General features: G+C 42.5%; 1 protein-coding gene across 2 annotated transcripts in view; it reads left to right on the forward strand.

Annotated features, from left to right (window-relative positions):
* Positions 1-24,947, forward strand: part of gnb1l (guanine nucleotide binding protein (G protein), beta polypeptide 1-like) — a 52,904-nt gene extending 27,957 nt beyond the window's left edge. Inside the window, exons 4-9 of one of the 2 annotated variants that reach the window (XM_038809552.1) lie at positions 8,840-8,965; positions 12,025-12,187; positions 13,861-13,959; positions 16,377-16,592; positions 19,973-20,243; positions 24,569-24,947. In XM_038809552.1, coding sequence (XP_038665480.1) covers positions 8,840-8,965; positions 12,025-12,187; positions 13,861-13,959; positions 16,377-16,592; positions 19,973-20,239 — 871 coding nt within the window. In that variant the 3' untranslated portion in view covers positions 20,240-20,243; positions 24,569-24,947. Of the gene's footprint in view, positions 1-8,839; positions 8,966-12,024; positions 12,188-13,860; positions 13,960-16,376; positions 16,593-19,972; positions 20,416-24,568 lie in introns of those variants that run through there. The other variant, XM_038809645.1, reaches the window with a different exon arrangement.
* Positions 24,948-27,504: the final 2,557 nt, after the last annotated feature.

Here is a 27,504-nt window from a genome sequence, read left to right on the forward strand (position 1 = left end):
TGAAATGGAAGAAAGGCCAAAATAAAATATTATACAAATATTAACATGTCTAGTGTTTTGATACTTTTGGGTCAAGGCCTCATTTTGTTTAAAGCACTTTGTTTGTTTCTTGAATGTCTTTGTCATGCAAATCCTTGGCCTTTTCACTTGAAAATGTAAATGCTCTATTCAAGAAAAGAGGGAGACAAAAAGCAGAAGGCTACAGGCCAGTTACTCTCACATCTGTCTTAGAAATAATCCTGGAATCTATTATTAAGGAGGTGTAGAGATCTACCATGCGGATCTAGTGGGACTTGCGACACTAAAACTCAGTAGAAATTTGAGTTAAAACTTCTCGGGTGCAAATAAGAATCGTTTATTGCCTCTATTTGATTACAATTGAGAGTCACTTAAATCTTATTCTCTAAGTCCGACTAGCAAAAAGGACTTAACGAGAAACAACTTGTACACAATTTAATTTTCAAAATAATACAGAAATGGTTTCTTGCTTACGGCAGAACAGCTTGCATTTACTTCAAGAGTTAGAGTGGAAAAGTGAAAGTATAGAGACAATGAATAGTTTAGATAAAGTGTAGATGATTCATGAATAAAGATGGCCGTACGGACCTTCACGGTATAGGAAATCATATCAGTCTTTAGCCATCTATCTACACCCCTATGTAATCCTAATTGGTTTGGGTTAGAATCAAATGAGTTTGATTTGACGGTTAGCTGTCAATCTTCAATGTGCAACATTAGTTTTAAATGTTTCATATCTAAATGTGCATGTTATGGAATGCAATTCAGTGCTGTTATCGCAACCAGTTTAAACTGGTCTTCTGCTGACTTAGCTGTTATCTGTATTGTGAACAATGATGCCTTCACATTACTATGCCGTTGCTATGGTGTTGCTATGTCCTTGATCTGATAAATGGTACAGCACAAGTGTAGTGTCAAACTGTCTTGCAAATGTACTTGTTAGCTCAGTAAAAGTGCTATTTTAATCTATAATGGAATTATGCTGGTTTGTGTCTCTGTATGTTTTGAGATGGCCTGAGGTTATGAGTGAATGTAAAATTGCTATTTAAAGACTGGGGCTTAATATTTAAGCTGAATAGCTATCTTTTACCTATCAGGAGTATTAGAAAATAGTTGATTTCTACAGGACGTTATAGCAGGGCATTTTGAAAATTTCAGTTTGAAACAGGCAGAGTCAACATGGTTTTGTGAAAGAGAAATAATGCAATCAGGCAGAGTCAACATGGTTTTGTGAAAGGGAAATAATGCAATCAGGCAGAGTCAACATGGTTTTGTGAAAGGGAAATAATGTTTGACTAATTTATTAGAGTTCTTTGCGGAAGTAACAAACAATGTGGATAAAAGGGGAGCCCATGATTGGGGGCGGGATTCTACATCCGTTCACTGCAGCCGGATTCCCCGGTCCCGCTGTAGTGAATGGAAAATTTGGCAGAACGCCAAATCCTCCATCCTCGCTTGCAGCGGTAGTGGGGTGGACTCGCAATGAAGAATCCCGGCCTAGATATCCAGAAGGCATATGACACGATGCCACATCAAAGGTTACTACACAAAGGAAGAGCTCATGGTATTGCATATTACCATAGATAAACGATTGGTTAGCTAACAGGAAACAGTGAAGGCATAAATGGATCTTTTTTGGATTGGCAGAATGTAACGAGTGGAGTGCCATAGTGTTCAGTGCTGGGAGCTCAACTACTTAGAATATATATTAATGATTGAGGTGAAGAGACCAAATGTATAGTTGCTAGATTTGCTAATGACACAAAGACAGGTAAGAACATAAGTTGTGAAGAGCACATGAGGAGTCTGCGAAGGGATATAGATATGGAGAGAGATTGCAGAATCCCGAGGTACAGAAGAGGGATCTGGGCACCCTGGTTTGTGAACCAGAGAAAGGTAGTATGCCGGTGCAGCAAGGTTGGGAAAGCAAATGGATGTTGTCATTTATTACAAGTGGAATGGAATATAAAAGTAGGGATGTTTTGCGAGTTGACCAAAACTGTTTTTCAATGGGATTTGGGGGTCGCTGGCTGGGCCAGCATTTATTACCCATCCCTAATTGCCTTTGAACTGAGGGCACTTAAGAGCCAACCACATTATCGTGGGTCTGGAGTCACATGTAGGCCAGACCAGGTAAGGATGGCCGATTTCCTTCCCTACAGGGGATTAGTTAACCAGATGGGTTTTTATGACAATCATGGTCATCATTAGACTTTCCATTTTATCTGAATTCCAATTCCACCATCTGCCATGAACATGGCTCTGGGTTTCCGGAGGACAATTCCATCAATAATATCACTATTATTATTGCCACCACCTGGTGGCAATAATAGGGGAACCCATGATTGGGGGCGGGATTCTACATCCGTTCACTGCAGCCGGATTCCCCGGTCCCGCTGTAGTGAATGGAAAATTTGGCAGAACGCCAAATCCTCCATCCTCGCTTGTAGTGGGGTGGACCGCCACCGCCTTCCTTACTGGAATACTGTGTACAGTTTTGGTCTCCTTATTTAAGAAAGGACAAAATTGGGAGAAGGTTCACTCGACTGATTCCTAGGATGAGGGGTTATCTTATGAGGAAAGGTTGGACAGGAAAACGAGAGGTGATCTTATTGAAACATATAAGATCCTGAGGGGACTTGACAAGGTGGATGCTGAAAGGATGTTTCGCTTTCTGGAGAGGCTAGAACCAGGGAGCACAGTTTCAAAATAATGGGTCTCCCATTTAAGATGGAGTTGAGGCGAATTTAGTTTTCTCAGGGAGTTGTGAATCTTTGGAACTCTGCCCTAGAGAGCAGTAGAGGCTGGAGCATTGAATGTTTTACAGCAGATCAATTCTTGACTAACTGGGGAGTCAAAAGGTATCGGAGTAGGCAGGAAAGTGGCAGTGAGGCCACGATCAGATCAGCCATCTTATCAAATGGTCACAGAATCACAGAATTTACAGTGCAGAAGGAGGCCATTCGGGCCATCGGGTCTGCACCGGCTCTTGGAAAGAGCACCCTAACAAAGCCCACACCTTCACCCTATCCGCATAACCCAGTAACCCCACCAACACTAAGGGCAATTTTTGGACACTAAGGACAATTTAGCATGGCCAATCCACAGAACCTGCACATCTTTGGACTGTGGGAGGAAACCGGAGCACCTGGAGGAAACCCACGCAGACACTGGGAGAACGTACAGACTTTGCACTGTCATGTGAGAGTACCTTTAAGAAATGGGTGTTTATCAGGAATTCAGGGTGATTGGATTGGATTGGATTTGTTTATTCTCACGTGTACTGAGGTACAGTGAAAAGTATTTTTCTGCAAGAAGCTCAACAGATCATTCAGTACATGGAAGAAAAGGGAATTAAACAAAATTCAAGAAAATACATGAGAATACATAATAGGGCAACACAATATATACAATGTAACTACATAAGCCTTGGCATCGGTTGAAGCATACAGGGTGTAGTTCCATTATATAAGGAACAGTTGGGAAGTCCAGTGAAAAGGGTGACGTGGTAGTAGGAGTAATAGAGAAACTATCTTATCCAGGAATACGGTTTACCTTAGGTAATGATATAGCTGGATTGCAGGTGGGAGTGATGACTACTGTGGTTGATAAGCCAATTGAAAATCAGACAACTGAAGTGTTGAAGGACGAATATCCTGGGATTTTTCCGGATTGTGTAGTAACAAGGTTGCAAAGTCGCAGGTTAAGACAAGAGGAGGAATCAAAGAGTGAAGATGAAGTTGAAGTGCAATTATCAGAAACAATTTTTGATCAGATGTTGAAAAAGAACAAGGACAGGTGGAGGATGAGGCGGATATTTTTAGTTCAGGAAAATTGGCAGAGTTACAACAGAAAGATATAGAAATAAAACGGATGTATCAGAAAGCATACACAGAAGAGGAATCTGAGTGTATACCAGAGTGTTATTACCGTAAAAGTGATGTCTTGATGAGACAATGGAGACCTTTACATATGCAGGCGGATGAAAAGTGGGCCGAAGTTCATCAAGTAGTATTGCCGGTATAGTATAGGAAGGAGGTGTTGCGAGTTGCACATGAGGTACCAGTGGGAGGTCATTTGGGAATAAGGAAAACTCAAGCTAAAATACAAAAACATTTTTATTGACCTGGACTACATAAAGATGTAGTTAAATTTTGTCAATCATGTCACACATGTCAAGTGAAAGGGAAACCTCAAGCAGTGATAAACCCAGCGCCCTTAATATCCATTCCAGCATTTGAGGAACCTTTTACAAGGGTCCTAATTGATTGCATAGGACCACTTCCTAAAACAAAAAGTGGGAATCAATACCCTTTGGACTGTAATGGATGTGTCGACTAGGTTTCCAGAGGCCATTCCAGTACGTGATATTGCAGCTAAAAAGATTGTGGAGGAGTTACTTAATTATTTACTAGATATGGACTACCCACAAAAATACAATCGGATCAAGGATCAAATTTTACCTCCAGGTTATTCAAAGGAGTTATGGATAACTTGGGAATAAAACAATTTAAATCAACTGCGTACCATCCAGAATTGCAGGGAGCGTTAGAAAGGTGGCATCAGCCATTATAGACAATGTTGAGGGCTTATTGTCACAATTATCCAGAGGATTGGGATAAAGGAATTCCATTCGTATTGTTTGCAATTGGGGATGCACCTAATGAGTCAACCAAATTTAATCCTTTTGAACTAATTTTTGGTCATGAGGTAAGAGGACCACTTAAATTGATTAAGGAAAAATTGGTGAGTGAGAAATCGGAAATTACATTATTGGATTACGTGTCAAATTTTAGGGAACAATTAAATAGAGCAGGTGAATTGGCTGGACAGCATTTAAAAATTGCACAAAATGTGATGAAACGGGTAGCGGACAAGAAATCCAAAGTTCGTAGTTTTGCCAGTGGAGATAAAGTTTTAGTATTGTTACCAGTGGTTGGTGAACCTTTAAAAGCAAGGTTTTGTGGACCTTATCAGATTGAAAGGAAATTAAGTGAGGTGAATTATGTGGTTAAAAACACCAGAAAGAAGGAAAACTCACCGAGTGTGTCATGTGACTATGCTATGACTATGCACGGTAGCATTGTGGATAGCATAATTGCTTCACAGCTCCAGGGTCCGGCCACATTCCGGCGCCTGTTCGGGGAGGCTGGTACGGGAATTGAACCGCGCTGCTAGCCTGCCTTGGTCTGCTTTCAAAGCCAGCTAAAACCAGCCCATTACTATACATTATGTAGATGTGGGAAATGCTGTTCCAATCAAGCAATATCCATATAGACTTAACCCTTTAAAATTGGCACAGGTTAACAAAGAGATTGAGAGTATGCTTAAAAATGGCATAATTGAAGTGGGTTGCAGCCAATGGAGCTCACCCATAGTGATGGTACCAAAACCAGGTGGTACCCAACGGTTGTGTGTGGACTATAGAAAGGTTAATGCAGTTACAAGAACGGACTCTTATTCTATACCACATTTGGAGGATTGCATTGAGAAAGTGGGACAATCCGCTTTTATTTCCAAACTGGATTTACTTAAAGGTACCTTTATCCGAAAGGGCGAAGGAGATTTCAGCTTTTGTGACTCCAGATTCCGGCTTGGGTCACTGTGCGGAGTCTGCACATCCCCCGTGTGTGCGTGGGTTTCCTCTGGGTGCTCCGGTTTCCTCCCACAGTCCAAAGATGTGCAGGTTAGGTGGATTGGCCATGATAAATTGCCCTTAGTGTCCAAAATTGCACTTTGTGTTGGGTGGGGTTACTGGGTTATGGGGATAGGGTGGCGGTGTTGACCTTGGGTAGGGTGCTCTTTCCAAGAGCCAATGCAGACTCGATGGACCGAATAGCCTCCTTCTGCACTGTAAATTCTATGATCTATGAAAGAGGAGAGAAAAAGGAGGAAGTTTTAATGATTCTATCTCAAAGTGACGAACCAAACCCAGATGACTATGAATTTGATATACCTCAAATTAAATTGGGAAATGATGATGTTCTTAAAAATTGGGATAAATTGTTGAGTTACCTTCCAGAGGAAAAACGGACTGACCTGAAAGAGTTATTGATATCACGTTTGTAGAGATAAATTGGGAAGTACTAAATGAATGAAATGAAAATGAAAAATGAAAATCGCTTATTGTCACAATAGGCTTCAAATGAAGTTACTGTGGAAAGCCCCTAGTCGCCACATTCCGGCGCCTGTTCGGGGAGGCTGGTACGGGAATTGAACCGTGCTGCTAGCCTGCCTTGGTCTGCTTTCAAAGCCAGCTAAAACCAGCCCATTACTATACATTATGTAGATGTGGGAAATGCTGTTCCAATCAAGCAATATCCATATAGACTTAACCCTTTAAAATTGGCACAGGTTAACAAAGAGATTGAGAGTATGCTTAAAAATGGCATAATTGAAGTGGGTTGCAGCCAATGGAGCTCACCCATAGTGATGGTACCAAAACCAGGTGGTACCCAACGGTTGTGTGTGGACTATAGAAAGGTTAATGCAGTTACAAGAACGGACTCTTATTCTATACCACATTTGGAGGATTGCATTGAGAAAGTGGGACAATCCGCTTTTATTTCCAAACTGGATTTACTTAAAGGTACCTTTATCCGAAAGGGCGAAGGAGATTTCAGCTTTTGTGACTCCAGATGGTATATACCAATTCAAAGTTATGCCATTTGGCATGAAAAACGCCCAGCCACATTTCAACGGTTAACTAACAAAGATGTTTCAGGATTACCCAATTGTGCGGTATACATCGACGATCTGGTAATTTTCAGCCAGACATGGAAAGAACATTTGAAACATTTGATGGAGTTATTGGATCGACTTCAGGAGGCGGGTTTGGTGATAAGGGCTGTTTAGCTCAGGGCTAAATTGCTGGCTTTGAAAGCAGGCCAGCAGCACGGTTCAATTCCCGTAACAGCCTCCCTGAACAGGCGCCGGAATGTGGCGACCAGGGGCTTTTCACAGTAACTTCATTGACGCCTACTCGTGACAATAAGCGATTTTCATTTCATTTCAAAAGTGAATTTGGAAAAGCCCAAGTCACTTTTCTTGGCCATACAATCGGACGCGGTTGAATGGTCCCACGGGATGTGAAAACAAGTTATTGGGGAGTTTCTAATATCCTCGAGACGAAGGGAAATAATGCGATTTCTTGGCATGAGTGGATTTGCTCGAACATTGGTGAATACTTTTTGTAGCGTGATTGCTCCACTGATAGGCTTGCTGAATAAGCGTAAAATATTTCAGTGGACAGCGGACTTTCAACAGGCATTTAACTGCCTGAAAGCTGTGATAACCAATGCTCTTGTGTTGGAGAATTACAAGGGACTCTGTGATCAGATTGAACTAAAGTATCTGACTTTAAAGAGAAATGCCGAGGTGTGGAGAAATGGATGGATCGTGCAGAGACCCTCTTGTTCAAAGAGACTGTCAATTGAGAAGGATTTCAGTTGGAGGAAAACAAATGAAAAAAATGGACTATGTTATTTTTTGAAACGAAAAAGTATATTTACTGTGTGCATTTCTTAAAGGATAGTGAAAAGGTGAAAAATGAAACCATCTTGAAGTTGATAGTTTATTTTTGGGGGGGGGGGTGTCATGTGAGAGTACCTTTAAGAAATGCGTGTTTAAGTAATTACCTTTAAGAAATGGGTGTTTATCAGTGATGTCAGAGAGTGGGTGGAGCTAGGCTGTCTGTCAGCGTTTTACTTTTGCTTTAAGCTGTTTGCTGCACGGTGTGTTTTAGTTTCGTTTCCAGAGCTGGATCGCTGCAGTCACAGCAAGGAGGGTATTAGTCTCTCTCTCTCTAATCTAAAAACTGTAAATTGGTCCTTTGGTGATTTAAAATTAATAACTGCTGTCAGTAGTGACTTTAACCTGATGTGATTCTGTTCAATGTTTTTTTTTTAAGTCGTATGGATGTTAAAAGGACAGCTTAAGGATTACTTAGTGTTGTATTCTTTGGGGTTGTATTTGAATTAATGGTTGCTAAGATGTTCACTGTATATTTTGAAAAGGTTAACTTGAGTTCATAGAATAAGCAGTGTTTTGCTTTAAAAAAATACATTTCCATTTCTGCTGTACCACACCTGTAGAGTGGGCCGTGTGCTCCCCATACCACAATCTATTAACAGATGTGGGTCAGGTGAACTCCATGATACACTTTGGGGATCTCTAAACCCTGGCCCATAACAGCACAGACTGTGACCCAAGCCGGGAATCAAACCTGGGACCCATGAGTTGTTAAGCAGTTGTGCTAGCCACTATGCTACCGTGCTGGTGCAGCAGACTCCAGGCCGAACGGCCTTCTTCAGCTCCTAATTTGTATGTTGGTGTGTTCGCAAGGCCCCTGCAAATGCATTTGAGTTGCACAACACTGATCTAAGGTCGCTTCTGATTCCAGGTTTCTACCCTCTGAGACATGGTCGACACGGGCTTGATGCTTTATCCTTTGCACAGTTGAAATCAGGAGCTCAGTCTGTGGGAGATCATGGGTGTCAGTTTGCACTGGACCACTCTGATGGCATATGGCACCTGCCGAGCTGAGCACCATCATTGTCCATTATGCTTTAATTATTTTATAATGTTAATGCTGCGCCAGAGTAGATCATAGATTGGCCAGTGAAAATCTCACTTTACTGTGTACTCTGCCATTACAGGCATGTTAGAGTCGACGCTTTGCTGTAAATCAACCAAGAACCTCTGACACTGAATATTCCTCATGACATGAGCTTTTTTTGCCAAATTGGATAATTATGCTTCAGCTTTTTTGTTTAATACGATGTACGTGCTGAACATATGAATTCAATTTTTCTTCAAACAGTTCAGCCAATGGACTAATACACATCTGGAACTTAAAGACACACAGGGCAGATAAAGTGCTCGAAAGCCACAGCGGACAGTCTGTTTTATGGATACAAACGTTGCAAGGGAGAGATTTTCTCATCAGGTTAGTTATGCTCTGAAATCTGGTCCTCCAGCAGTGGAAAATCCACGTGCAACTGTAGAGATCGCTGCATGGTGGTTGAAATTCCTAAGAAAAACAAAGAATGCATGCTTTAAGGCAGAGGAAGTTAGATCGAGGGGTAGCCCAGGATAACAGAGGGTATTGAGGCGGGCTCAACTAACTCAGCGCAGTTTGGGATCAAATTTGGGACCTTTTTGGCCTCATTGGCAAAGTCACTGAGTTATCAGAGGACCTTTCACAACACTTAATGGGAGGAAATAACTTCATTTATAAAGAAGCTTGCATAGGTTAATGAATTTTGTTTATTGTGGTACTTTATTACAGAGATTCAGTGAAAACATCAAAATCTAGTCAAAGGCGTAATCTTTATTATGTCACTTGACAGTACGGAACAGGCCCTTTGGCCCTCCAAGCCTGTGCTGACCATGCTGCCCGTCTAAACTAAAATCTTCTGCACTTCCGGGGTCCGTATCCCTCTATTCCCATCCTATTCAAGTATTTGTCAAGATGTCACTATCGTCCCTGCTTCCACCACCTCCTCCGGCAGCGAGTTCCAGGCACCCACTACCCTATGTGTAAAAAAACTTGCCTCTTACATCTCCTCTAAACCTTGCCCCTCGCACCTTAAACCTATGCCCCCTAGTAAATGACCCCTCTACCCTGGGAAAAAGCCACTGACTATTCACTCTGACTATGCCCCTCATAATTTTGTAGACCTCTATCACGTCGCCCCTCAACCTCCGTCGTTCCAGTGAGAACAACCGCTCCTCATAGCTAATGCCCTCCATACCAGGCAACGTCCTGGTAAATCTCTTCTGCACCCTCTCTAAAGCCTCCACATCCTTCTGGTAGTGTGGCGACCAGAATTGAACACTATACTCCAAGTGTGGCCTAACTAAAGTTCTATACAGCTGCAACATGACTTGCCAATTTTTATACTCAATGCCCCGGCCAATGAAGGCAAGCATGCCGTATGCCTTCTTTACCTTCTCCACCTGTGTTGCCCCTTTCAGTGATCTGTGGACCTGTACATCTAGATTTCTCTGACTGTCAATACTCTTGAGGGCTCTACCATTCACTGTATATTCCCTACCAGCATTAGACCTTCCAAAATGCATTACCTCACATTTGTCCGGATTAAATTCCATCTGCCATCTCTCTGCCCAAGTCTCCAAACAATCTAAATCCTGCTGTATCCTCTGATAGTCCTCATCGCTATCGGCAATTCCACCAACCTTTGTGTCGTCTGCAAACTTACTAATCAGACCAGTTGCATTTTTCTCTTAATCATTTATATATACTACGAATAGCAACGGTCCCAGCACTGATCCCTGCGGAACACCATTCGTCACAGCCCTCCAATCAGAAAAGCACCGTTCCATTGCTACTCTTTGCCTTCTATGACCTAGCCAGTTCTGTATCCATCACTTTGCAGCACGGTAGCATTGTGGACAGCACAATTGCTTCACAGCTCCAGGGTCCCAGGTTCGATTTCCGGCTTGGGTCACTGTCTGTGCGGAGTCTGCACATTCTCCCCGTGTGTGTGTGGGTTTCCTTCGGGTGCTCCAGTTTTCTCCCACAGTCCAAAGATGTGCGGGTTAGGTGGATTGGCCATGCTAAATTGTCCATAGTGTCCAAAATTGCCTGTTTTGTTGGGTGGGGTTACTGGGTTGTGGGGATTGGGTGGAGGGTGGACCTTGGGTAAGGTGCTCTTTCCAAGAGCCGGTGCAGACTCGATGGGCCGAATGGCCTCCTTCTGCACTGTAAATTCTATGATTCTAAATATCCATTAATAATAATCTTTATTGTAACAAGTAGGCTACGTTAACACTGCAATGAAGTTACTGTGAAAAGCCCCTAGTTGCCACATTCTGGCGCCTGTTTGGGTACACGAAGGAGAATTCAGAATGTCCAATTCTCCTAACAGCACGTCTTTTGGGACTTGTGGGAGGAAACCGGAATACCTGGGGGAAACCCACGCAGACACGGGGAGAATGTGCAGACTCCGCACAGACAGTGACCCAAGCTGGGAATCGAACCTGGGACCCTGGCGCTGTGAAGCAACAGTGCTACTGTGCCACCAAATTTCAATCCTAGGCCCCAGCGAGAATTGAAATCGCGATCCCATGTTTACGAGACCAGTGCTCTAACTGAGCTATGGAGCCAGCTATAGATCAGCATATGTAAAACGCTGAGTTAACTGTTCTGCGTTATAGAATAGCACTATAATTTAACTTGATATCTCTGGATTAAGGAGGGAAAATATTCAATGTTATTCCTGTTCCTGTTGGCTATCTAATTAATCCTGCCAGCGTAAGTGCGTATGTGTGTGTGTACGCGTGTGTATTGGAGACGGCGTATATGTGTTGAAGGATAGGATTAGGCTCAGTTGTATGAATAAGTAGTCTGCTGATACTCACAATAATGCTGCTCTATCTGCCTTGGGGCCTTTACTCTCCTGCAGCCTGGCAGTGGCATGTTGGCTAACATCTGTTCTCTCTGCTATTCTTGCTGTCCAGCAAAAAGCTTTTGGACCTATCGTTTTTGTCCCTCTTCCTTTGGTGAAGTATCCTGCTCAGCTTGACGACTTACAAGACAAAAGGATTCCACGTATAGACCGTGGCCCTTTCGCACATCACTGCTTTGGGTTCCAGCATTCTTCATAGTGGCTGTCGAGTAAAACTTTACATTGTGACCTATGCTTAAAATATAGGAAGATTTAGGAACACATGTGGAAAGTGGTCTCTTAGAATAAATACTCGAGCCACTGGCATCCAGGGAATCGTACACATCTCGAGTGGTTGCTGTTGGGAGAGGAGGGACAAAAATGATTCCGAACTATAGAATACTCTGTTTATGATTTGGAATTGTTTATAAAAGAAAAATTATCTCAAATCTTTAGGCCATAGCTTAATTTCTCATGAGTTAAACTCATTGCAAATAAAGAAAGCTTTATTCTGATTGCAAATTGTTGCTAATTTAATGAAGGAAATATGGCCACGATTCTGCTTTGTTTTCATGTGTTCCCTATTTTCCTACAGCCAGGGTCGGGATGCAGCTGTCTGCACATGGGACCTATCCGGAGGGCGCACTGGAGTGATTGACCACATTCCTTTGGATAGCTATGGATTCTGTCAGTGTTCACTAATGCAAAAAGGTGTTGACCATTACCTTTTAGCGGCACCGGGCAGCACCCTGTCGGAGGTAATTGTATAATTGACCATATGGATGTGCTCATCATACTACACAGATAGGAGGTGCCCTTGCTCAGGATCTGTTCAGGCAAGCTCTCCTGAATAGTCTGAATCAATGCAAAGTGCCCTCTTTTAACATTGTCTCAATTTCGTCTGTCTGCATATGCATGGAGGAAAACTACTTTTTCTCTTGCATTTTTGGCACATTTTGTAACATATTGTAATCAGTGTTGGTTATGCAGTCCTGGAGAAATATTTTTAAAAACTAAATTAAAGAACATTAAACAACTCAGAGCTGCCTCTTCAGTCAACATAAGAAGAGCAAGAACTTGCATTTCTATAGTGCTTTTCACAACCTGGGACGTTCCAAAACGTGATTTACAGCCGATAAAGCACTTGTGAAGTGCAGTCACTATTGTGATGTAGGAGACCCATCAACCAATTTCTGCACGGCCAAATCCCACAAATGGCAGTGTGTTAATGGCCGGATAATTTGGTTTCCTGCTGTTGGCTAGTAAATGTAATGTAAAGTCGCTATAGTCCCAGATGACCATAGGCTGCTTTCCCCTTTGAGGGGGAGAGCTGACTGATGGTGGTTCAACCTGAGGGTCACCACACCTCAGGCAAGGAGTAAGGCTGAGAAGGCGGAGCCTTCATGAATAACCTCAGCCGGTATGGACTGGGGATAATTTCTAGAAGTGTCATGAGATCTTTTACATCCATCTGAGAGGGCAGGCATGCAGTGCCGTGGTTTAATGTCTATGCCAAATGACAGTATGTTTGACAGTGCAGCACTTCCTCATTACTGCAATAGCCTTGATTTTGTGATTGGGTCTTTGACGTGGGTTTGAACTCACACCCTTCACACTCCGAAGTGAGTGCTAATGACTGAGGCATGGCTGACGCTGCGTCACATATAGACATGCTTGAAAGAAGTGCTGTCAACATTTGAAAAGAAGAAATAAAAATAGAGACCAGTCCTCAAAATGTTGAGCTTTGACAAAGGCCCTGAATGTGAAATATTCATAGAAAAATTTAATATTAACTATAGGACAAAAACACATCATGCGCAGAGTTTTAGAGTGATGTTAATCTGCTTTGTGCACACATCTGTTTTAACTGAATAGAGTACTTATACTACAAGATTATACATGACAGCTTGAAGGCAACAGTCAAATAGTGATTAATTAAAATAGAGTGAAAGTACTGTTTCTACAACATATTGTTGTCTTATTGGGTTGCCAAACTGGCAGCTTTTTTTAAAAGATTACTGTCTTTCCAATTGTTATATTTTCAATAAACTCTTGTGATTTTCACCCTGTTATTAGACATCAGGTATTATGTCTCACACCTTTGACAGAGAATGTTTCTGGTTGCCATTTCTAGTTTTTTTCCGAATTGCCTCCAGGTAACCCATTTACAGCTTTTGGAACAGTGCACAAATGTAGTGTGATTGTTTACATTTAGAAAACAATGAGCGTATTGAACCGAGCACAATAATTTGGATGGAGACAAACTGTTTCTTGAGTAGTGGCAATGCAGTTTTGCTTTGCAACGAGATATGGCTTTGTGCAGTCTTAATTATTGCCAAATTGTTGCCCATGGATTTTTATGTCGGATGCAACAAGTATAGGCCGAGCACAGCGCTGAATTAATGGTGTTTTTCACCCTTCCACAACATAGGTGAAGATTTTCGACCTACCTAAGAAGACGCCAGTCTGGATCCTAAAGCCGCCAGCAGATGCTAAACTGGGCATGCCTATGTGTCTGAAATTATGGCAGGTAACACACACCTAATATGTTGCGGAAACCTGAACACTGACTCATTTTGCCTTCAGCATGTGATTCATGTTTTGATCAGGTGCTCTTTTTGTTTTCTGTTTAGCTTGTCTCCGTTTCATCTAGAAAACTATAATTTTACAGCACAGATGCACTTAAGTGTTGTAGACAGTTCAGCAGCAGGCGCTGTTTGTTTCGTGCGTGTGCGTGCAGGGGGTGGGGGCTGGGTTGTTGGCTGAGAAATTTGGCATGTTGCAAATGTCACGAGCAGGAAATGATTATATTGGCTTTAGATTATTTTGGGATTAACAAGGCACTCCTTCAGAAAGATATTTAATTACAAATGCTACTGGTTATGTACCTTGTGTGATCATTTGAAAAGAGTTCCAATGATACATTTTTGTACAGCCCAAGCCACTCTTGTTAATGGGAAGTTTGTGTGGCTTAAGGCATGCAATACATGGGGTTAACAATACTGGAACGATGTAAATATTTCATTTCTGAAATCACCCAGCCAAAATGTCATAGCTGATAGTGATGTATTTTGTACGTTTTTGCTGATATTCACAATAATAACATCTTGATGGGGAAAGTGGTGGGACTGTATATGCCCGCATTGGGTTCTCTTTTAACCTGTCTGTTAAAATGTTGGAGTAGCTACTAGACCTTTAGCAGGAGGAAGGGGAATTGGTACACATCTCATTTAGACTTTTCCAAGGCAGTGTCCACTGGGGTTTGATGAACTGTCATTGACCATTCCTGATGTAGCCTTTGAAGATTTCCCATCCATCCAAGCTGATTTCCATGCCTTTGGACAGGCCTTAATCTTCCACACCTGTTGTGATGGATTCTCTTTTGGCAACATGACCTTTGGCAACATATTTCTGTGAAAAATATGCACTTTCAATCAGGCAACTTATTTTTGCTTGTATATTTTTATTAATGGCCAAAATTTGAATGCACCTGGAGGGCGAGAGGAGGGTTTGCACACATTTCTGCAAAGAATTGTCCCTAGTTTTTGTAGAATCACTTGCTGTTTTTTTTAAATGCCCAATACAGCTGAGACAATCCGCATTGTACTCCAAATTAACAAATGACTGCGAAGCATAAATAACTTGTATTTTCGCAACAGAAGCTTGGTTGTGACCTGTGTAGGGGAGCATTATAGAAGCGGGCAGTGGTGATGGACAAAGTTAATGGACGAAAGCAAAAATAATAATAACATAAATAGCCCAGGGATGGTGGAGATGAGGAAGAAACAAAATACAGTGGCAGGAATATTACAGATAGGGATGAGGAAATTAAAAGAGTAGTAAAGCAAAACGTGAGAGAGAAAGGAAGAGAAAAATAACAATGTAGAATCATAGAATTTACAGTGCAGAAGGAGGCCATTCGGCCCATCGAGTCTATGCCGGCCCCTGAAAGAGCACCCTACCTAAGCCCACATCTCCACCCTATCCCCGTAACCCAGAAACCCCACCAAACGTTTGGACACTACGGGGCAATTTAGTGCGACGAATCCACCTAACCTGCACATCTTTAGACTGTGGGAGGAAACTGATGTACCCGGCGGAAACCCACGCAGGCACGGGGAGAATGTGCAGACTCCGCAAAGACAATGATCCAAGCCGGTAATCGAACCCGGATCCCTGGTGCTGTGAAGCACTAGTTCTAACCACTGTGCTGAAAATAATTTCAGAATTGTTAAGAGCTTGGACCATGAGCAGCACGGTAGCGCACGTGGCTAGCACTGTGGCTTCACAGCGCCAGGGTCCCAGGTTCAATTCCCTGCTGGGTCACTGTCTGTGCGGAGTCTGCACATTCTCCCGTGTTTGCGTGGGTTTCCTCCGGGTGCTCCGGTTTCCTCCCACAATCCAAAGAAGTGCAGGTTAGGTGGATTGGCAATGCTAAATTGCCCTTAGTGTCCAAAAAGGTCAGGAGGGGTTATTGGGTTCTGGGGATAGGGTGGAAGTGAGGGCTTAAGTGGGTCGGTGCAGCCTTGATGGGCCGAATGGCCTCCTTCTGCATATGTTCCATGAATGAAGAAATCAGTTAATTCACATATTTAGATGTGACAACAACAGATGTAACATAGTCCCATTGATGCTGGAGGACCAATATCTTTTCATGCACTGAAGTTTGTGTTAACCAGAACATAAGGACAGTCCATTCAGCCCCTTGAGCATGTTCCAACACATGGAAAATTATGCAGCAATTTTCTGAGTTGCGACTATTCTCCACCGAGACTGTTTCTGTAGTCACACTGGGTGAACTGTACATTTTTAAGTATACATGTTTACTGCTACCAAAATGGGTTGCACTAGGTCTGAATCTTTTGCTGTATATTGCAGCAACAGTGTGAATTTCTCATGGCACATTACATGCTATGTTACTATCTCTTTCTCTGTCTTTTTGACTAGCCTCTTTCCTGTTCTCGGGCGTTATTATTGGTTGGATACGAGGATGGGTCTGTGACCCTCTGGGACCCATCGGAAAAGAAAATGTTGAGCCGTCTCGCCTGCCACGGTGAACCAATCATGTGCCTTGACTTTGACCCAGAGAAGGTCAAGGGTATCTCCGGCTCCTCAGAGAATGTTCTCAGCTCCTGGCGACTTGACAAGCAACAGAACCTTAAGGTCGGCAACAGTGACCTGTGTGTCATTTATTCACTGTTACGCCAACAGTCTGATATGCTGAAAAAATATTTAGTCATGAGGAAGAGTTGTTGCAGAGTCCAAACTAATTAATCATGTACCAGTTACATTATGTGAGTACAGAGTTGTCTGGATTCTCATTCTAGCAGGTACTGAAATTCCACAATTATTTAACGTTCTACGTTTTCAAAGTCTCTATTCTGAGTTTGGCAAATTATGCTCATATACACTCTGTTGATTCTACTTTAGTGCCAAAAACACACACAATTTCATCGCATGCTGTATCTGCTAATGGCTTACCAGAAAAGCTAAAGATGAGGATGAACTGTGCCAGCATTTTATACCTTGGCCTGTGTTCATCTTGTTACAATCCCAACTGATGTTACTACTGGACAATCGAGTCCTAGAATAGAACCATGCCTCAGTAGACCATAACTTTTATTTTTTTGTTCAGAGACATAGATGAACAGAGTCACAGGACTGCCAATTAACTTTTAATAAAAGAATAAAACATTTATTCAACACGAAAAGAGTGACTATAATACAATACTTCTTTAGCTCAGTTGGCTGGACAGCTGGTTTGTGATGCAGAGCGAGGAGAGCAGCGCGGGTTTAATTCCTCTCCCGGCTGAGGTTATTCTCAACCTTGCCCCTTGCCCGAGGTGTGGTGACCCTCGGTTTAAATCACCACCAGTCAGCTCTCCCCCTCAAAGAGTAAAGCAGCCTATGGTCATCTGGGACTATGGTGACCCTACTTTACTCCTTCACCCCACAATATCATCGCAGGTGTGCGTAGATTTTTAAGGATAACGCAAGTTTCAAAATATATCTTATACTTCAATGTTCTCGGTAAGTTCATAGTCCATGTAAACCAAAAGCTAACTCTGATCAGACACACCACACTCTGAAACTAAGTGGCAGAAGCCACCCAATAAAACTTATGTGGATTACTCATCAAATCCCCCAGATGCTTATCACACTGAACCAACTGGTATCACTGAAATATGGAAACACAAGTGTTTCCAAACTCCGCATTCAAAGAAACATGCTTTGGAATCTTCTCCCAAAAAATGCTTTCTCTCAGATGCCTTCACCAAGAATCTACTTCCAGGATTTCAATCTCTCCTTTCAGTATTCCCCTGCCCTGGATTGCCATGTGTATTCAAGCTTCCACACAACCTCTCAGGTATCCATCTATGTCAATAGAACACCACTGCTTCACTGGCAGTATGAAGGTGTCACCAACCTTGGGATTACTTCAGATGTCTGACTTCTCGCTAGCCAACTTCACCAGATCTGCACCTTTCAGCTCTATCTTTAACTGGGAGACTCTCTGCCCCTTTCTTTAACTTCAGTGAGCAGTATCCTGCTCAGATTCTAGTTCTTTATCCCTTTGACTTCAGTCTTCCAGGGACCCCTCTCTTCATTCCCTGGTTTTTCGAACTATCTGTTCTTTAGCTTCTGGGACTTATTTTCGGCCCCGCACTCCATTATCCTGCCTGAAGGCTGGCAGCTTCTGTGAGAGCTCCTTTCTTCTCAGTTATCTGGTTCCAACTGAAACATAAGTGTTTTTCAGTGTGGGCCCCTGGTTACTAAGCAACAGCCTAGACTTTCTTTAAAACCTGTTTGTTTTCACGTCGTAAACTTTTAATTACAATTCAATTTGAAATGAAGCTAACTAAAGTTTTAGCCCTTCCTTACATTGAAACACAAAAATAAACTTACTTAAAGCCATACCTTGTTTCTAATATCCACAAATGCAAATCTAGATTACTTAAAGCTACCTTTCTTTCCTGACAATCTGCACATTTTCTTTGCCAGTTTGACCTCATATCAAAACAAGCTGCAGATCACAATACCAAAAACATATTTCACATCTGCTGCATTATTCGTTCTGATTCAATGCTGTTGCTCTATTAAGATATTCATGTCTTCAGAGTTAAATATTATTGTCTGAAAAGATTTTTTAATGTTATATTTCGAAGACAGGTGCGCAATCATACTGAGATTCGTTTCATTCCCCTGAGGTTAAATGTTCTGGTTATATCAGTATTGTGCTTCAGTGAACAATAGTTCAAAACGTTGAGTCATAACTATTGTTATATTGTAGCTGAATTCCGCGTTTTAAAAGCAAAACCTGCAACTGCGAAGAGAGGCTGGTTAGGCTGGAGTTGTTTTCCTTGAAGTAGAGAAGACGGAGGGAGGACCTGATTGAGATATACAAAATTATGAGGAACGTAGATCGGGGCCAGTAACTAGGGGGCATTGATTTAAGGTCAGGAGCAGGAGATTTAGAAGGAATTTGTGAAAAAGGGGGAAAAGGTAGTGGGAACCTGGAACTTGCTGTCTGAAAGGGTGGTAGAATGGGAACCCTCACGACATTTAAGAAGCATTTAGATGAGGACTTGAAATGCCATAACATACAAGGCTACGGGCCAAGTGCCGGAAAATGGGATTAGAATACATTGGTGCTTGATGGCCGCAGCAGACAAGATGAGTTGAAGGGCCTCTTTCTGTGCCGTAAAACTCTGACTCTCAGAGAATTAACCCCCTTATCCCTTCAGAATCTTGCATGTTTCTGTGGAAGGGAAATTAATGAGTTGCCAACTTAGAAGCATGCTGGGAAATGCTTGACACTGCTTTTCAACAAAAATAAGTAGGTCAGGTAACATAAACGAAATACTGCTTAATATTTTGGTCTCGGCCTTATTATGATAACACATTGTCCTCCGAAAGAGAACAAAATGTGTACTCGAGTTGTTTTTAGCCAAGGGCAGAAGCATACGTCCTACGTATTTCATCTTGCGTCCTTTCCAAGGTCTATTTAATGTAAACATGGCTGTTTACTTCCAGTAGTTATTTCAGACTATAAAGATAGGCTTCCTTCAATCGAATCTCTCCGCAAATATATTTGTGTAAATAAATTTCCTTAAATCGAACATCAAAGAATTTGTCTTTATTATAATTTCCATGACAGTTTCAATGAGATCACTGCTGATTATTCTAATCTCCAGAGACTATAGCCCTTATTTACTCAGTCTCTGATCATAGGACAACTTTCTCCGGAACCAATTTAGTGAAATCTCACTGTATCTCCTCTAAGGCAAGTATATTCTTCCTTAGCTATGGAGACCAAGACTGTGCACATTAAACCATCTGTGGTCTCACTAAAGCCCTCTATATCAAGGTTTGGAAAGTTATCACATATACTGGTTACTACATTAACACTTTTCATTAAAAATATGGCATAAAAACAGTTCAGTATCTAAAAGTTGAAACAAAGTGGAAATCACTGCGGGGAGGAACTAGATGTTGAATATTTAACTAAAAATATAATACTTATTTCCAATTTAATTCCTTAGTTGCAGCAAACGATGCCACTAGTAAATGCTGGGATAGCTGACACCTGCATCCGCCAAGACAAGAAGATATTAGCCACAGCTGGTTGGGATCATCGGGTCCGAGTCTTTGGCTGGAAGAAGCTGAAACCCCTGGCAGTTCTACCGTACCACACAGCAAGCATCCACTGCGTCACATTCTCAGATCATGTTGTTTCAAGTGAAAGGCTTATGGCCGCAGGATCTAAAGACCAGCGCATCAGTTTATGGTCTCTCTACAACGAGCCATGAAAGAGTAAATTTTATACAAAAGCATCGTCCATTTTCTGACAAAGTTGAAGACTGTGTGAACAATATTGCTTGATTGGTCATAGAACATAGAACAGTACAACACAGATCAGGCCCTTCGGCCCTCGATGTTGTGCCGAGCAATGATCACCCTACTCAAGCCTAACATATCCACCCTATACCAGTAACCCCCCCCCCCATTAACCTTACTTTGACACTAAGGGCAATTTAGCATGGCCAATCCACCTAACCCGCACATCTTTGGACTGTGGGAGGAAACCGGAGCACCCGGAGGAAACCCACGCACACACGGGGAGGACGTGCAGACTCCGCACAGACAGTGACCCAGCCAGGAATTGAACCTGGGACCCTGGAGCTGTGAAGCAATTGTGCTATCCACAGTGCTACCGTGCTGCCCTTAAGAAGTTAACCTACACTCCATTATTCTACCCTAATCCATGTACCTATCCAATAGCCGCTTGAAGGTCCCTAACTTTTCCGACTCAACTACTTCCACAGGCAGTGCATTCCATGCCCCCACTACTCTCTGGGTAAAGAACCTACCTCTGACATCCCCTCTATATCTTCCACCATTTATCTTAAATTTATGTCCCCTTGTAATGGTGTGTTCCACCCGGGGAAAAAGTCTCTGACTGTCTACTCTATTCCCCTAATCATCTTATAAACCTCTATCAAGTCGCCCCTCATCCTTCTCCGTTCTAATGAGAAAAGGCCTAGCACCCTCAACCTTTCCTCATATGACCTACTCTCCATTCCAGGCAACATCCTGGTAAATCTCCTTTGCACCTTTTCCAAAGCTTCCACATCCTTCCTAAAATGAGGTGACCAGAACTGCACACAGTATTCCAAATGTGGCCTGACCAAGGTTTTGTACAGCTCCATCATCATCTCACGGCTCTTAAAATCAATCCCTCTGCTAATGAACGCTAGCACACCATAGGCCTTCTTCACAGCTCTATCCACTTGAGTGGCAACTTTCAAAGATCTATGAACATAGACCCCAAGATCTCTTTGCTCCTCCACATTGCCAAGAACCCTACCATTAACCCTGTATTCCGCATTCATATTTGTCCTTCCAAAATGGACAACCTCACACTTGTCAGGGTTAAACTCCATCTGCCACTTCTCAGCCCAGCTCTGCATTCTATCTATGTCTCTTTGAAGCCGACAACAGCCCTCCTCACTATCCACAACTCCACCAATCTTCGTATCATCTGCAAATTTACTGACCCACCCTTCAACTCCCTCATCCAAGTCGTTAATGAAAATCACAAACAGCAGAGGACCCAGAACTGATCCCTGCGGTACGCCACTGATAACTGGGCTCCAGGCTGAATATTTGCCATCCACTACCATCTCTGTCTTCTATCGGTTAGCCAGTTTGTTATCCAACTGGCCAAATTCCCCACTATCCCATGCCTCCTTACTTTCTGCATAAGCCTTCCATGGGGAACCTTATCAAATGCCTTACTAAAATCCATGTACACTACATCCACTGCTTTACCTTCATCCACATGCTTGGTCACCTCCTCAAAGAAGTCAATAAGACTTGTAAGGCAAGACCTACCCCTCACAAATCTGTGCTGACTATCCCTAATCAAACAATGCCTTTCCAGATGCTCAGAAATCCTATCCCTCAGTACCCTTTCCATTACTTTGCCTACCACCGAAGTAAGACTAACTGGCCTGTAATTCCCAGGGTTATCCCTATTCCCTTTTTTGAACAGGGGCACGACATTCGCCACTCTCCAATCCTCTGGTACCACCCCTGTTGACAGCGAGGACGAAAAGATTATTGCCAACGGCTCTGCAATTTCATTTCTTGCTTCCCATAGAATCCTTGGATATATCCCGTCAGGCCCGGGGGACTTGTCTATCCTCAAGTTTTTCAAAACGCGCAACACATCTTCCTTCCTGACAAGTATCTCCTCAAGCTTATCAGTCTGCTTCACGCTGTTCTCTCCAACAATATGGCCCCTCTCGTTTGTAAATACTGAAGAAAAATACTTGTTCAAGACCTCTCCTATCTCTTCAGACTCAATACTCAATCTCCCGCTACTGTCCTTAATCGGACCTACCCTCGCTCTAGTCATTCTCATATTTCTCACATATGTGTAAAAGGCCTTGGGGTTTTCCTTGATCCTACCCGACAAAGATTTTTCATGCCCTCTCTTAGCTCTCCTAATCCCTTTCTTCAGTTCCCTCCTGGCTATCTTGTATCCCTCCAGCGCCCTGTCTGAACCTTGTTTCTTCAGCCTTACATAAGTCTCCTTCTTCCTCTTAACAAGACATTCAACCTCTCTTGTCAACCATGGTTCCCTCACTCGACCATCTCTTCCCTGCCTGACAGGGACATACATATCAAAGACACGCAGTACCTGTTCCTTGAACAAGTTCCACATTTCACTTGTGTCCTTCCCTGACAGCCTATGTTCCCAACTTCTGCACTTCAATTTTTGTCTGACAGCATTGTATTTACCCTTCCCCCAATTATAAACCTTGCCCTGTTGCACGCACCTATCCCTCTCCATAACTAAAGTGAAAGTCACAGAATTGTGGTCACTACCTCCAAAATGCTCCCCCACTAACAAATCTATCACCTGCCCTGGTTCATTACCAAGTACTAAATCCAATATGGCCTCCCCTCTGGTCAGACAATCTACATACTGTGTTAGAAAAGCTTCCTGGACACACTGCACAAACACTACCCCATCCAAACTATTTGATCTAAAGAGTTTCCACTCAATGTTTGGGAAGCTGAAGTCACCCATGACTACTACCCTGTGACTTGTGCACCTTTCCAAAATCTGTTTCCCAATCTGTTCCTCCACATCTCTGCTGCTATTGGGGGGCCTATAGAAAACTCCCAACAAGGTGACTGCTCCTTTCCTATTTCTGACTTCAACCCATATTACCTCAGTAGGCAGATCCCCCTCGAACTGCCTTTCTGCAGCTGTTATACTATCTCTAATTAACAATGCCACCCCCCACCTCTTTTACCATCCTCCCTAATCTTGTTGAAACATCTATAACCAGGGACCTCCAACAACCATTTCTGCCCCTCTTCTATCCAAGTTTCCGTGATGGCCACCACATCGTAGTCCCAAGTACCGATCCATGTCTTAAGTTCACCCACCTTATTCCTGATGCTTCTTGCATTAAAGTATACACACTTCAACCCATCTCCTTGCCTGCAAGTACTCTCCTTTGTCATTGTTACCTTCCCCACTGCATCACTACGTGCTTTGGCGTCCTGACTATCGTCTTCCTTAGTTGCTGGACTACAGATCCGGTTCCCATTCCCCTGCCAAATTAGTTTAAACCCTCCCGAAGAGTACTAGAAAACCTCCCCCCCAAGATATTGGTGCCCCTCTGGTTCAGATGCAACCCGTCCTGCTTGTACAGGTCCCACCTTCCCCAGAATGCGCTCCAATTATCCAAATACCTGAAGCCCTCCCTCCTACACCATTCCTGCAGCCACGTGTTCAACTGCACTCTCTCCCTATTCCTAGCCTCGCTATCACGTGGCACCGGCAACAAACCAGAGATGACAACTCTGTCTGTCCTGGCCTTTAACTTCCAGCCTAACTCCCTAAAATTTCCTCCGGATGCTCCAGTTTCCTCCCACAAGTCCCAAAAGGGCAGGTTAGGTGAATTGGACATTCTGAATTCTCCCTCAGAGTTCCCAAACAGGCGCAGGAATGTGGTGATAGGGGCTTTTCACAGTAACTTCATTGCAGTGTTAATGCAAGCCTACTTGTGACAATAAAGATTATTGTAAAAATTATTATTATTGGTTTGCAAACAAGTGCAGCAGCTAATTTGAACACACACTAGTTCCACAAATAGACATGAGGTGAGTGACCAGTTAATCAAATTTTGAACTGGTTTTAATGGGTTAAATAAGGAGGGATAAATGTTGGCTGGAACACCATGAGAATTCCCGTACTATTACCAAAATGCCGTGGGATTTCAAAAACAAAAACAAAAGTTGAAATCAGAAAGAACCACTTAAAATCCGGTAGCACGTTGCAAAGATAAGCATTGCAATCCATTGCCACAACTCTAAATTCTACAACTTGTTGGCATGAGATAGGTTTAACAAATTAATTTAACGCGAAAACTCATGAGACTTCATTGTGTTTGACACAATGCTTCCTGTGGCAAGGAGACAGAAAAAAAGTTTTTTTAAACATAAAACCTATATTTAATTGAAACGCCTTTGTTTCAACGGTATGTTTTTAAAATATATATATATATATATATGTAATGCCCCTTTGTGTGACTCTTTACTCACTCCATTTTGTTTAGCAATCAAAGGCGTCGACAATGAGGTGACATCAGCTAAGCCGATCCTGTTGGACTATGGCCACGAATGTTGACGTGACTGAGTTTCGTCTCTTCAGAAGTTGTACATGGGCCATTATTTCATTTCAGTTTTTTACCAATGTATACCAAAAATATGGTCTAAACTCTGCTTTCCATCTAATGTCCTTATTCATTTCCGATTATTTCTTGGGTCAACCATTACCGTTTTAAGGTAATATATTAATGTTTATAATCCATTTATTTCTCTAATTGTTTGGCATTTGTATTTTCTCCCACCCTTTTATTATTCTAACTGATCTGGCAGAAGCTGCTTCCGGATCAGACTTTTCCTGTACAATACAGAAATTGGTTTTGCCTGCAATTTTCCTGTAATTCTTTAATTTCTTGCTTGTTGTTCCAATCCATTTCCCGATATGTGCACACGAAACACACTTAGAGAAGTATAGAAAAAGCAAAGTGGTATTTTTATCCAAGGTTACACTAGAAACATTAGAATAGTCTAAAACAAGGAAAGTCATCCAAAGCTAAGGGAGGCGGTGGCGTAGTGGTATTGTGACTGGACTGGTAAACCATAAAACCTACAGTAATGTTCTGGGTTCAAATCACTGCAGATGGTGACATTTGAATTCAATTAGAAATAAATCTGGAGTTAAAAGTCTAATGATGACCGTTCTTTAGGTAAATAAATCTGCCATCCTTACCTGGTCTGGCCTACATGTGACTCCAGCAATGTGGTTGACTCTTAACTGCCCCCCCCTCAATAAATGCTGGCCTAGCCAGCGGCGCCCACGTCCCATAGACAAATTTTAAAAAACTTGACCCTCCAGTATCCCTACTCTCTCAGCATTGCATCCAATGGTTTACCTGCAGTTAATTAAGTTAATTTTTTCAATCGTCCAGCATAAAATGAAGCTATGAAGCCCATTGTGCACGTGCAATTCTTTACAAGAAAAGTTCAATTGGTACCAGCCCCTGGTCCTTCCCTGTAATTCCCTTTTACCCTTTATGATTACATGTCCACGTCCCTTTTGAAAGTGACCAATCTGCGTCCCGTCAGGCAGTGCATTACAAATCGTAGCAACTCTGTTCTTTTTTTAACAATTTCCTCACCTGCTTGGATTTGTAGCCAATAATCTTAAATGTGTTTCCACTGATAACTCACTTTTGCCATTATTTTGATTGTGTCTATTAAATCTCCCCTGTGTGCAAAGGTAGCTGAAGACCTTATGGGCATGATGCACGTGGACTGGCACAAACCTCACATTCATATAAAACTAATTGATCTTTTAAAAAAACACATAGTAAATTTTACATCAATTAAGTGACATTTATTTTCTAATTTGGATTTCAAATAATGTGGAGCACAAGTCTGGGCTAATTGGTCTAATGATATTTTCCTGTGCTGTAAATTATGCGTAGAAACTCTTGTGCATGTTACAGTATCTCAGATACCATGAGGAAAATGTTATTTTTTAAAATATGTTAGACACTGTTGTGGTGTTCTGTGAAACAGGCTTGTTTGGGGCTGTGTATGTATGTGTGTGTGTCTGTGTGCATGACTAATTTAGTTAGCTGGGAACTGCCTACCAGTGTGGGAACATCTAAGGGGGTAGGTATGAAAGGTTAACGTAAAAAATTGCCAGATTGAATTGTCTCCAACTAAACACCATATGGGTAGACATTTGCATTAGGAGATAAGTGCAAATTTGGGTTTTTAGCTGTTGGATTTCAAACAGACATAAGAAAGGGTTTACAAGTTAGACAAAGTTTATAAATAGAGCTAATTTGATTAAATGTTATTTTACTTGAAAGTGGTGGCCATAAGGAGAACATAAAAGGGTTATGTATTTTTGGACAAGAACATTTCAAAGAAGGATAAGGAAAATGGGAAAAGGTGAAAGAGTAAAAAACAGACTTGGGAGTTGTGTTGGGTATGGTCATGTAAGACCTCCTGGAGTGTACTCTTGTGCTGTGATAAGAAGTAGAGTGCAGCAGTTTTCAGCCAATCAGAAAGGTGTCTTTCTTTCATAAAGCAAGGTTCTGTTTTAAAGTTTTGGGAATTCTCCACAGCAGAGTGGGAATTAAGTGCATTCCAATCACGCCCCTTCAAGCTTGGGTAATTTTGAAGAGCTGAGCTGGAAATTGACAGCACTTAATTCTCTTTGATGTGGTTGATATTTGTAAACATTGTGGCTACTCATCCATGAAGAAGAGGAGTGAAGCAAGGCCCACAGCTGTTTGTGGAAGCTGTCAATCATAGCCCACTAGGAGAAATGAATTAATGTCTTGCAGCTAAAGGATCCGAGGGGATTAAACACAGGTCACAGCTGTTCCGTTTCCAGGAATGGACACATGGTGCCTCCAGGTGAGTGTTACAACTGTAATTTTGTCGTTGCCCCTGCCTGGACTGCTCCCTAACTTCCAGATAGGGGTCTCTTTTCTGTGGGGAGGTCTCCCTATTTAGGAGATTCCTGTGGGGAGTCTACCTATTTGGGGGTTCCCTGTGGGTGGGCATGTTGGGTGACCTCTGTACTTGGGGAAAGGGAGGGCACCCAGAACATGTGGGGTTGGGGGGGCTGGTTTGCGATGCGGGCTGGGGGTAGCTAGCCAAGGGACTTCGCTATTGGGCCACCAACTCAAAATGGTGGCCCATTACCCTTGAGAATTCCTCGTCATGCACGCCGAGGAATACTAAATTGCCTTGTAATTTGCAGTCCCCAAATCAGTACTAATTCTCTAATGGGAAAGCATAGGGCTCAATTCTCTACCGTCGGCATGCTCCGTTTTGCCAGCAGCCTAGGGGTTTCCCGACAGTGCGGGGCTGCCCCACAATTGGAAACCCCATTCACCAGCCGGCAAAATGGAGCATCCCGCCGGCGTGCTGAACCAGAAATCTGGCGCGGCGGGATGGAGAATCC

The sequence above is a fragment of the Scyliorhinus canicula genome, chromosome 1 (assembly GCF_902713615.1).
Source record: "Scyliorhinus canicula chromosome 1, sScyCan1.1, whole genome shotgun sequence".
In the NCBI taxonomy this organism is placed as follows: Eukaryota; Metazoa; Chordata; class Chondrichthyes; order Carcharhiniformes; family Scyliorhinidae; genus Scyliorhinus; species Scyliorhinus canicula.